At 39.4% G+C, this 12552-nt stretch overlaps 1 protein-coding gene across 1 annotated transcript in view; it reads right to left on the bottom strand.

Annotated features, from left to right (window-relative positions):
* The window catches only part of fmr1 (fragile X messenger ribonucleoprotein 1), a 41598-nt gene that overhangs the window by 13391 nt on the left and 15655 nt on the right, over positions 1-12552 (bottom strand). The window contains exons 5-14 of the mRNA XM_061979653.2: positions 8573-8721; positions 8136-8229; positions 7856-7972; positions 7612-7782; positions 7146-7224; positions 2878-3041; positions 1820-1906; positions 1457-1682; positions 1135-1329; positions 944-1023 (exon numbers count right to left, since the gene is read on the bottom strand). Of these exons, the coding sequence (XP_061835637.1) occupies positions 944-1023; positions 1135-1329; positions 1457-1682; positions 1820-1906; positions 2878-3041; positions 7146-7224; positions 7612-7782; positions 7856-7972; positions 8136-8229; positions 8573-8721 (1362 nt within the window). The remainder of the gene's footprint in view (positions 1-943; positions 1024-1134; positions 1330-1456; positions 1683-1819; positions 1907-2877; positions 3042-7145; positions 7225-7611; positions 7783-7855; positions 7973-8135; positions 8230-8572; positions 8722-12552) is intronic.

Genomic DNA, 12552 nt, shown 5'->3' with positions numbered 1-12552 from the left:
GGCACTTTGAAGCTTTTTTTAAGGATATTGCGTGATGGGTAAAATTTTGAAAAAAACTTCGAAAAATAAAATAAGCCACTGGGAACTGATTTTTAATGGTTTTAACCCTTCTGAAATTGTGATAATGTTCCCCTTTAAACAAAGAAGGCTCCAAAGCAGTGAAACAAGTGTGACGTCAGGCTCTCTGCAGCTCTCTTTTTGTTGCGGACATGGCGCGACAGACGTAAAGTGTCTCTAAACTCGAGTACAGTCTCCAATAACCCCAGAAATAGATGCTAGATTTGTTGCCAGTCTTTTTTTTTAAAGTGACTAAAAGAATTGGAGAAATCTCTAAAAAAAAAAAAAAGAGAAAACTCAACAAAGTACATTGTACAATAAGCAGCAACAATTGAAAAATAGAGCAAAACAATGTTATGTAAGAAAAATAAATGTAGAGTTAAAAATTCACAAATTTGTTTTAAATGTATGTACACATTATGCATCATAGCAAATTAATGTGAAGATGTCATATTGACCACAACCCTAACCATGCCCCCACCGCCAATATAGGGGAAACTCTGAACATGTTTAGCCTCGTCTTCCAGTGATAATACAATTTAAGAAAAGCACTTTATTTGCCAAAATGGAGGATTACTGTCTTAGAGCAGCGCCTCCACACAATGTATGGATATTAGTTACTTAGCCAACTCTGTAGCAGCTAATTCTTCTGGTCCAACAAAAATAGGAATCAACATTTAAAAATGTGTGTGATTCCGGGAGAGTCGGAATGTAATGTGCCCGTCGATGCCCAACTCCAGGTATTGTAGAGCCAAAGATTGTGCAAAAACTAGTCACTGTCAACTCAGTTTAAGTGCTATGTAATTGACTTTGAGAGCAAAATAACTTTGAGCATACACAATGTCGAACAACTACATAACTTCCATGAATTATTAAAGCACTTTACCTGAAGGGTGTCTTCCTGTGCTCTCGTCTTGGGGTCTCTGCTATGACGAGGCCTAGGGTCACTCCACTGTACATCGTCACCTAACCGAGACAGCCAAAGACAACACATCATACAACGCTGTTTTGAACGTCTTGAGAAGCTGCCAAAAGCACAAAAAATGAAAATATAACTTAGACATAATAATCATTCACTTTTATATCCGCCTCTTCCTCTTCCCCCTCGTCCTCGAGGTCCCCCTCCACCTCCTCTCCTCCTCCCGTCCGTCCGTCTGGGCAAGGTTCCACCTCCTGTCATCAGCTCCTCAGTGGGAGCCAATGACCAATCGCTAAGCTCGTCTCTATGGTCTGACTCTGTCTCTGAAGCATTGGATGCCTCGGAGTTGGTGCCTGGTGGACAAGGCACACAAATAAAAAAACATTTAAACTGACTGTTTTTTATTTAGTTCATACTGCAAAAAAATATTTAGGAGTCCAAATAAGGGTCGTCAATGCTTAAGTAGTAATGTCACTGCACCTGAAGCAAACGCTGCACCCCCTCCTCTTCGACCTCGGCTGCCTCTGCCTCCTCCTCCTCCATAGGGCTTCCCTCCTGCTCCTCTTCCAAGGCCTGTGCCGTTATCAAACACGTAGCTTTTGTCTTTAGGATTTCGTGGGCCCGTCCCTCCAACACTGCCCCCGCCTCCTATCTGTCTCAGCTGCTCGTCGATCTGAAGACGCTCCAGACGAAGCTGGTCCACCTCCTGTGGGCATAGAGTTTCAAAAAACAAGCTGTAGTTTTGTTCCATTCAATCAGAAAACTTAAAAAGGTTATTAGATTTTTGATAAATGAGATCATCAACCTTTTTGGTCAAACCACTGTAGGGCATTTCTGGTGTACCTTAAGATAGTTGAGATGATAGTCCAGCAGTACCGTTGCATTTGAGATGCTTTCCTTGGTCCCCACAAATACAAACGGCACCAATCCCTAGGAAGAAAATTAAAATTGAAAAAATGTTGTCTCCACCCACCTGTCACCATGATGCGACAAAATGCTTAAAATAGCTAGAAAAAATTGCATAAAAAGTAATTTTAGTCACATATCGCTTAATAAAGTGAAATAAATTGTGTATATTAATGTACGATGCGCGAGTACATTTGTAAACGTGTTCAGTAAGTTCTTCAAACTGTAATGGTGATACCATTTGGGACAATCAAATAACCTACCATCTTTTTTCCGTAACCTAAATGTGGTGTCAGCATGTACAAAATGACAAAATGCATAATAAAAAGTTGCAAGGTGTCATCAGGTTGTGTTGAGTTGTGTGTTTCTGTTTTTACCCTAAGTTAAATGTGTACACAATAGAATGACACCTTCCAGAAATTGCAGCTTACAAATGTCAAATGAAGTGAGACATGGGTGTTAAATACTGTACAGTACTCTTTCAGTAGATTACACTTTGTATATTATGTACTTACAGTAGTTCCCAAGACATCACTTTTTGACAATGGGTCGCTGTCCCGAATTGACGTGTCATTGACAACCACAAAATTTACCAGCTTCCTCTTTTATTTCTCTCCTTTTAATTGTGAGCTGCAACCACTGGAATTGGTCTATCTACCCCAGCTATGTAACAGACTATATTAACGGTGGTAAGGTCCATATCTGCTCATTGACCACTTTTTGCAATTTGAGTGCAACATCCCGGTACTAGCAGCACAGAGCATTTTGCCTTAGTTCTCACTGAAAATACATATATACACTCAAAAGTCAAGTGCAAGTACAGAAGTGTGTGATTTAAGACTGAATGGACAACAATCACTACAAAAGTAAAACTGGCCTTTAGTAATATTTTACTTCCAACACCAGTCACCATTATTTTTTTATATGAAAATTATTGTCTTATCATGTAAAGTGGAACAACTAGGCAACATGTGCAATGTTTCTTTCTGAATCACCTCATCTCCTCCTGATGATGCTGCAGCTGCTGCTGCTGCCGCTGCCACCGTTACCGATGTCGCTGAGGGCTTTTTGTCATTCTCTGGCTCAATACGAACCCGCACCACACCCGATTTATCAACCACTTCTTGGATCAGTTTTCCACTCTTCCCAATCACCTTTCCTAAAAGAAAAAAAGGACGATACTATCAGTCAACATGAACTGTAATAACTTAAATCAATGGATCCCAAACTTTTTTTTGCCAATCTTCCTATTGTCACATAAAAATGGCACGCACGCTCAGTCGCTCACACAATCAGTTCGAAACATGCTATGCCAATCGATGCTAGCGTGTCTGATCGCTCATCTATCAAACTCATTGCCATTTTACTTTTCTGGCATGAGTATTTGTTCCCTTTGCCTTGACTGGCACTCTGCCTCAGCTTGGCGGAAGCTAGCCAGCGAGCTGGAGTTATCAGAATAGCTTCTGGTCTTTGATCAGCTCTCCTTCTGAGTCATAGTTGGAAACCTCTGCTCTCTGATAAAGCTGAACACTGAATGTATGCTGTTTGACGTGAAGCAAGACTGTCTGTAAAATAAGGCCATGTCCGCACAAACACGGATACTTTCGAAACGCATACTTATCTCTGTGTCACAAGCAAACACATAATTGTGTCCTTAAAAGCACACACTTTTGCAAATGCTGGCCAAGGAGAATAACTTTTAAAACTCTGTCCTCAGCGTATGCGTGTACCCGGCTTAAACAGAGACTTGTACTCATCTGATGACATTTCCAAAGCTCAATATATAAAAAACAACACTGCCTTGCTGGCTTTAAACACACTAATTGGACTTTTCGTATGTTTGAACGTAAACATGCTGCTTTTTTCACTCTACATTGATGAAACGACAACTCAAAATGAGCTTTGAAAGAAGCTGGAACACTCCCGCCAGCTCCAATGACAGTCAGTTATTTTGGATACAATCGGTGTCGGACCTCCAGCTGATGGACTTTGACAAGCAAGACTTTTTTCTTTGTGTCATAAAAAAAATGCAACATTAACTCATGTTTTTAATCCTTATTTAATAACAGATCATGATGTAAACTTACATGTGTTGGTTCCATTTGAACCAAAAACATTCATGAAGTCTGGTTCTTTTATGAATTTATTATGGGTCGACTGAAAATATGACCAAATCTGCTGGGTTAAAAGTATACATACAGCAACATACATTGTCAATTTTGGTGATGTAGAAAAGTTACAATCAAATCAAATTAGCTTCATGGCATGGCCTCTTAACTTTATGTGAGTGATTATGATTGACGACACCTGTTGACTTCTCTGAGCCCATTTAAATAGGGCTCATGTGATGCAGTCACTAGACTCAGTTACAAACGCGACAATGGGAAAGTAAAAGGAACTCAGCACAGATCTGAAAAACATATCATTGACTTGAACAAGTCAGGAAAGTCACTTGGAGCCATTTCAAAGCAGCTTAAGGTATAAAGTGCATGCCTCAGTTTTGTCACTGCCACGATCAGGAAGAAAACACAAGCTATCACCTGCTGCTGAGAGAAAATTGGTCAGGATGATCAAGAGTCAACCGAGAACCACCAAAAAGCAGGTCTGCAATGAATTGGAAGCTGCTGGAACACAAGTGTTAGTGTCCACAGTCAAGCGTGTTTTGCATCGCCATGGACTGAGAGGCTACCATGCAAGGAGGAAGCCCTTGCTCCAGAAGCGACACCTTAAGGCTCGTCTAAAGTTTGCTGCTGATTACATGGACAAAGATAAGACCTTCTGGAGAAAAGTTCTATGTTCAGATGAAACAAAAATTAAGCTGTTTGGCCACAATACCCAGCAATATGTTTGGAAGAGAAAAGGTGAGGCCTTTAATCCCAGAAACACCAATCCTACTGTCAAGCATGGTGGTGGTAGTATTATGCTCTGGGCCTGTTTTGCTGCCAATGGGACTGGTGCTTTACAGAGAGTAAATGGGACAATGAAAAAGGAGGATTGCCTCTAAATTCTTCAGGACAATCTAAAATTATCAGCCCGGAGGTTGGGTCTTGGGCGCAGTGGGGTGTTCCAACAGGACAATGACCCCAAACACACGTCAAAAGTGGTAAAGGAATGGCTAAATCAGGCTAGAATTAAGGTATTAGAATGACCTTCTCAAAGTCCTGACTTAAGCCCCATTGAGAACATGTGGACAATGCTGAAGAAACAAGTCAATGTCATACAACACATTTAGCTGAACTGCACCAATTTTGTCAAGAGGAGTGGTCAAAAATTCAACCAGAAGCTTGTGGATGGTTACCAAAAGTGCCTTATTACAATAAAACTTGCCAAGGGACATGTAACCAAATATTAACATTGCTGTATGTACACTTTTGACCCAGCATATTTGGTCACATTTTCAGTAGACTCATAATAAATTCATAAAAGAACCAAACTTCATGAATGTTTTTTGTGACCAACAAGTATGTGCTCCAATCACTCTATCACAAAAAAATAAGAGTTGTAGAAATTATTGGAAACTATGACATTATGTTCTTTACAAGTGTATGTAAACTTTTGACCACGTCTGTATACATGTATATATATATACACATACATACTGTATATGCGCACGCACGCAAGCACGTGTGAAAAGCAGTGGACCAGCACTGACCCCTGCCGTACCCAAACATTGTTGTTTCGTGATGTTGACTTAATGTTCTGTATCCTAACCACAGTGATCTTGCAGATATGTATGATTCAATCAATTTCAGAGTGCATGGGTAAACATTAAAACTAGACAGTTTAGTCAACAGTATCTGGTGGTTAATTATGTCAAACGCTTTTCTAACATCGATAAAAACAGCACCAATGACACCGCCTGCATCCAGCTCTGAGTTGATGTTTTCCGTCTCAGTAGAGTGATGTTTTCTAATGCCAAATTGAATCCTGTTCAGGGTAAATGAACTGTTAAGATTATCTACAATTTGCTCTGCTATCAATTTCTTCATTACTTTGGAGAATGCTGGAAGTATGCTTATTGGTCTGTAGTTGCTGGTTATTGCAACATTACCTGATGTAATGACAGAGCACTTCCAGGGTTCAGGGAAGGAACTTTCTATTATGGATTCATTTATAATAGTAGTTTAGGGTGCCATGAAAGTTTATTTGTGGTATTCTATAAATAAATACAAAATGCATCTTTGGCTTTAAAGCTTTTGAGACTACACAGCTTTATCAACTTGTAACCGGCGACATTACGCACAAATTAAAGGGTTTGTCGATGTTCATTGGCATTGGTTGATGGGTTTGAGGGCAGTTGCTTCGAGTCAGATCTTCAACTCAGTCTATGAAATAATGGTTCAAAGTTGTTGCAAAGTCCCTTGGATCATGGATGACTTTCTCCTCTAGCTGGAGCTGCCTAATTTCTCCATGCACTATACTATTTCTCGTCAGTTCTTCAATATTTGTCCAAATCTCTTTACTATTTTCTTTTTGCAGTACTAATTATGTTAATAAAAGTTTGCTTTTCCAAGTTAAATTTCCTTTACCACTTTATTTCTAAAATAATTAAATGCATGTCTTATTATTCACCTTTTTCATTTTAAGTAATATTTTAAGAGCATGAGCTCTTTTTTTCAGTTATGTCCGTATGTTTTCATTTAGACACGGGAGTTGATTCTTTTTGATGGTTTTGCTTTAGTTTTTCTGGTAAATGAAGACACTGTGTCTTGGATAACAGTCATGAATTAATTACAATGATCATGATTATGGGTGAGATAGTTAACCATATTGATATTGTTTAGTGCCTGTGTCAAATTTGGGATCTCCCTCCTTGGTAATGTAGCTATGTTACTTCTGTGATCTAGGTGCCACGTTACTAAAAAAATAGTCCCTCTCTTACAAAAACAATGTAAGTAATACTTAATATGCAGGTTATGACATGTAAATGAAGTATTGTTGGTGTTTTTGGGATTTTTTTTGTAATGACTCCAACCCTATTGGCTACATTGTTAGCTGTCTAGTACTTTTACAAATTGACCTGCAACAAAAGAGAAAAACATATGTGTTTTTGTTTCAAATAAAGCTTGCGAATGATAGGCCAAATTTCAAAAAGGTATAGTTCCCTTTTAAGTACTTAAACCTCGATAGATTCTCTTTCAAAACGGCAACTAGTGACTTTTTCTGGTCAAATTGGACACTTTTGGAGACTAAGATGAAAAAATGTATCGCTCTTCTTAACGAGTAGCTTGTGCTAATTTTGTCAGTGGAGTCATTTTCTTACCGACTAAGTTCCGTGGAACTTTGATGACATCCTCAGAGAACTCTAGGAAACTCCTGGCCATACGAACAGCCTCCTGGTCCTGAGATAAACACAAAGCATGGAACACTTTCTCTCACATCTTTATCCACAATTTTAATGTTTTCACAATTTTATACAGTGCCTTGCTTTTGGTAACTGGACCCCAATACAGACTCAGTAAAAAAAAGAATTTTCACATTTACACAGAACAATAAGACAATTTTAGCTTGCTATTTTGATTTACATTCCTCAAGATACATTACACTCCTGTAGATAGATATGTCGTTAATGTGGGTGTCAAGATCATGATGTGGATCATCTATGTCTGCAGTTTTTCAGTAATGTTAAACTACAGAATTTGAGCGATATTACATATAATGAAGTAGCTATAGATAAGACTGGCTACACATATCTATAACTGGGTCATCTATTAGTTAAGCTACCATACCTCTCCGTAAATATGGAAGGTGCACGTCTCTTCATCCAGGTCTATATTAGTGACTCCAGGGACTTTACGAGCTTGCTGAATGTTGGCCCCATGAGTCCCAATGGCAAGCCCCATCAGATCGTCACGAACTGCAAATTGTTCATGGAACCGTGATGCCAGCTGCCTGGAACTCTGCAAACATGTAATTGTTCTACTTTTAATAGGCAGCGATAACAAAATCCTTTGGCTCATGCATGTACTGTACCTCCAGTTGTCTGTTTGCCTCCTCATTCCTCAGCATGAGGGACAGTTTGGTGCGGAGGCTTCTGAAGTGCATGTCGCTCATCATGTTGGCCCGCTTTGCCGTGACCTCATTCACTGACTATTAGAACAAATAAAAGCAAATCTGATTTTAATAGTCTCCTTTCATTTATCAATAGGTGTAAGGCTTGATAAATATGAGGTTTTCTAAATACAAAATGCCAGAGATATGGGTTGCTACCACAAAAATATATATACTTTTAACAAAGTAAAATTTCACAAACCAAGATGACTAGCTGTTTCTTCTCTGAGTCGTAGGTGACACTGAACGCTCTCACAGCCTTTTTGAAGTCTTTGTGCACAGATTCCTTGGAGCACCTGTTCATAAGAAGTTAAGTATGATATGACTTTGATTCTTGTGCACACATCTAGCGAGCAAAAATGTGAATCAGGTTATTTTAAAGTTTAAACACTAAAACACTAAAATAATTGTACTAAAGAGAGCTTTCCATTTAGATGTTGTCCAATTATTAATCCATCCATCCATTTTCTACCGCTTATTCCCTTTGGGGTCGCGGGGGGCGCTGGAGCCTATCTCAGCTACAATTGGGCGGAAGGCGGGGTACACCCTGGACAAGTCGCCACCTCATCGCAGCAATTATTAATCTATTAATGTAAATTTTAGATAAAAAACATGGTTTATAACACAGGGAAAACTTACATCTGCCGTAGATCGTCAGGAACATCCAGTCTGATCTTGAGGAAGGTATTTTTGGTGGCTAGTTTGTTTGGATTGATAGGCCGTAACCTTTCCAGTGTCACAATCTCATTTAACGTTGCGTCACATGCAGCATACTCTATGACATAAAACTGCAGACACAGAAAACAACAAAACACTGTCAGGTCACCATGATGCCATGTGAAATAAACAGGAACCTGATAAATGCAGAATGCCTATATGAACCACTGTATGTCCATGTTTAATCAACATAAACACTCCCATTACTAGTGCGCATACTAGGGGTGTAACGGTACACAAAAATTTTGGTTCGGTACGTACCTCGGTTTAGAGGTCACTGTTCGGTTCATTTTCAGTACAGGAAGAAAACAACATAATATACATTTTTTGGTTATTTATTTACCAAATTTGTAAACAATGGCTTTATCCTTTTAGCATTGGGAATACTATAATAATTCTGCCCACGTTAATCAACATTAAACTGCCTCAAGTTGTTGCTCAGATTAAATAAAATGACAAAACTTTTCTTTTACATATAAAAAGTGCAACATCAAGCAGCTTCAAGTCAACGCATCATGCTTAATTTATTACAGCATTTGGGAAGCCTGTAGTTGATTTTTATTATGTAAATTTTATATTTTTATCAACATGTGATAGCAGGGACCCAGCCATTCAAAACTAGGCTGCTGCATTACTAATGATTAATGTAACTATAGCTGAAAAAATAGTACAATAGCAATAGGAGAGACTATTCATCCCTGAACACCATGGAGTTCATGTAGGCTTTATGATGCAGGTACCGGTACATCATTATATCAACTATCAGAGACAGAAACTCTTCATTTAACATAATGTCCTTTTTTGCTGCTTCAACACAGCTCAATCAACACAGAAAAAGGTAAAGTGAAATAATAGACAGACAGGGCTTTGCTGTCCGTAACACACACACACACACGCACGCACGCACACACACGCACGCACACACACACCGCAAAATGAGCTAACGTTATGCTAAAAGCGAATTAGCCTTCACCTCAAGCCAGGACTGCGAGCGAGCTGAAGCTGCCGTTTATGTTTCTAGAACGTCAACAGGATCATAGTGATGTTACTAGTAGTTGACTGGGAGGTGTTTATTATAATTTGGGGAGAGTCCGCTGCCTGATGCTTACCTGCTAAACGCTAAGCATTGACTACATGCGCTCTGAATACGCACTGCTGATTGGCTTTTACCGCTCTGTTTGTAACCAATCAGATGGTTGTGTGGGTGGGAATGCTGGGTGCTGTGTAGAGTCCTGACAGAGACAGGCAGAAGGAAGCGGAGCAGCTTGTTAAGACTTTAGCTTAGGCGGCTACTTTATATGTTCGTGTGGAAACTCGTTCGGTACACCTCCGAACCGAACCGAACCCCCATACCGAAACGGTTCAATACAAATACACGTACCGTTACACCCCTGGCGCATACAAGGTGATTGATACACCTCAATTGTAGACTAAATATATGACTACAGATGAACATGAAAAATTTCAATATTTGGGCTTAAAAAGATCGAAGACTATATTTACACTGCAGGCCAAAGTGGACTTATAAGATTTTTTTCCAGTTGACTGTTTAGATTACAAGTAAAATGTCATCTTTATCAGACTCCAGTATAAACGTGCACAGACCCCAATGTAGCCCTGATGTCACAGTTCGATAAAATGAACACAAAAAGGAAGTTGACTGGAACAACAAGTGATCCAGAAAAACAACAGAAGAAGAAGAGCAACGTACACAGATATGTTTGCCTGCTCCATAGAGAACCAATAAAATGTGTAACATGTCTTTGGACATTTAAAAATAGAAGGGAATTATTGACCCCGACAAACTTGATTTGACGACATCGTTCTTCATTGTATTCTTCTTCTGTTGTTGCGGGTCACTCAATTTACAGAAAAGAGACACTGCGCATGTGCAATCTACCCTTATTTTCAAACATTGAATAGGCAATAGAGAAAACAGTTTTCCACTTAATTGCCCTTTTCTATTTCAAACATCAATGAAATCGTATAATGGATCTGTTTTCCGCTTTTTGTTTTATTATCAAAACTAAAAAACGGGGAAAATAGATTTTTATGTTAAATTGTTTTATTATCCAAACGAAAAACAGATGGCCGCAACGTACACTGACCAAAAACAACTGCAGGAGGAGGAAGAAACTAATTTCAAAAAGTAAAATTATTTTCTTTTAGTCGTTTCTTTTGCACACAAATAATGTGGCCGGGGACCAAAGATGACGTAAAAGTGGCAAAAATTATGCATTGCTGTTTACACTGCAGTCACATTTGAAAATGGATTCGGACTACCTACAGATGTGTCCCAAATCTGATGCGAAAATATCATACTTAAAGCACTTTGGAGCGTTTGGAGTGGCAAAACATATCCAATCTATGTCACTTGAGGGCAAAAAAAATCAGATATGACATTTGTTTGTGCCTATATGGTTATTTTAAAAGGTTTGCTTTAAATCCGACTTTGAAAAATGGGGAAAAAGTCCTAATGTAAAAAGAAAAACTTGATAACAGAAATGTTTAAAGACTTGTTTTGAAACCACAAAGATTTGTTTCTAAAATACCAGTGATGGACATTAGATCAAGTTGTGAAGTTGGCACGTTGCGTAAATCGTAAATAAAAACAAAATACAATGATTTGCAAATCCTTATCAACCTACACTATATTGCCAAAAGTATTTGGCCACCCCTCCAAATGATCAGAATCAGGTGTCCTAATCACTTGGCCCGGCCACAGGTCTACAAAATCAAGCACTTAGGCATGGAGACTGTTTCTACAAACATTTGTGAAAGAATGGGCTGTGCTGAGGAGCTCAGTGATTTCCAGCGTGCTACTGTCATAGGATGCCACCTGTGCAACACATCCATCCGTGAAATTTCCTCGCTCCTAAATATTCCAAAGTCAACTGTCGGCTTTATTATAAGAAAATGGAAGAGTTTGGGAACAACAGCAACTCAGCCACCAAGTGGTAGGCCACGTAATCTGACAGAAGTGGAGGTGGAGGAGGAATTATGGTGTGGGGTTGTTTTTCCAGGAGTTGGGCTTGGCCCCTTAGTTCCAGTGAAAGGAACTTTGAATGTTCCAGGATACCAAAACATTTTGGACAATTCCATGCTCCCAACCTTGTGGGAACAGTTTGGAGCGGGCCCCTTCCTCTTCCAACATGACTGTACACCAGTGCACAAAGCAAGGTCCATAAAGACATGGACGACAGAGTCTGGTGTGGATGAACTTGACTGGCCTGCACAGAGTCCTGATCTGAACCCGATGAGATGAATTAGAACGGAGACTGAGAGCCAGGCCTCAGTGTGTGACCTCACCAATGCGCTTTTGGAAGAATGGTCGAAAATTCCTATAAACACACTCCGCAACCTTGTGGACAGCCTTCCCAGAAGAGTTGAAGCTGTAATAACTGCAAAAGGTGGACCAAAATCATATTGAACCCTATGGGTTAGGAATGGGATGGCACTTCAAGTTCAGATGTGAGTCAAGGCAGGTGGCCAAATACTTTTGGCAATATAGTGTATATTCAATTGAATACACTGCAAAGACAAGATACTTAACGTTTGAACTGGTAAACGTAGTTATTTTTTGCAAATATTAGCGCGTTTGGAATTTGATACCTGCAACAAGTTTCAAAAAAGCTGGCGCAAGTGGCAAAAAAGACTGAGAAAGTTGAGGAATGCTCATCACACACTTATTTGGAACATCCCACAAGTGAACAGGCTAATTTGGAACAGGTGGGTGCCATGATTGGGTATAAAAGCAGCTTCCATGAAATGCTCAGTCATTCACAAACAAGGATGGAGCAAGTGTCACCACTTTGTGAACTAATGCTTGAGCAAATTGTCAAACAGTGTAAGAAGAACCCTTCTCAACGAGCTATTGCAAGGAATTTAGGGATTTCACTATC

The sequence above is a fragment of the Nerophis lumbriciformis genome, linkage group LG19, assembly GCF_033978685.3.
Source record: "Nerophis lumbriciformis linkage group LG19, RoL_Nlum_v2.1, whole genome shotgun sequence".
Classification (NCBI taxonomy): domain Eukaryota; kingdom Metazoa; phylum Chordata; class Actinopteri; order Syngnathiformes; family Syngnathidae; genus Nerophis; species Nerophis lumbriciformis.
This window is presented reverse-complemented; position numbering and strand designations above follow the sequence as displayed.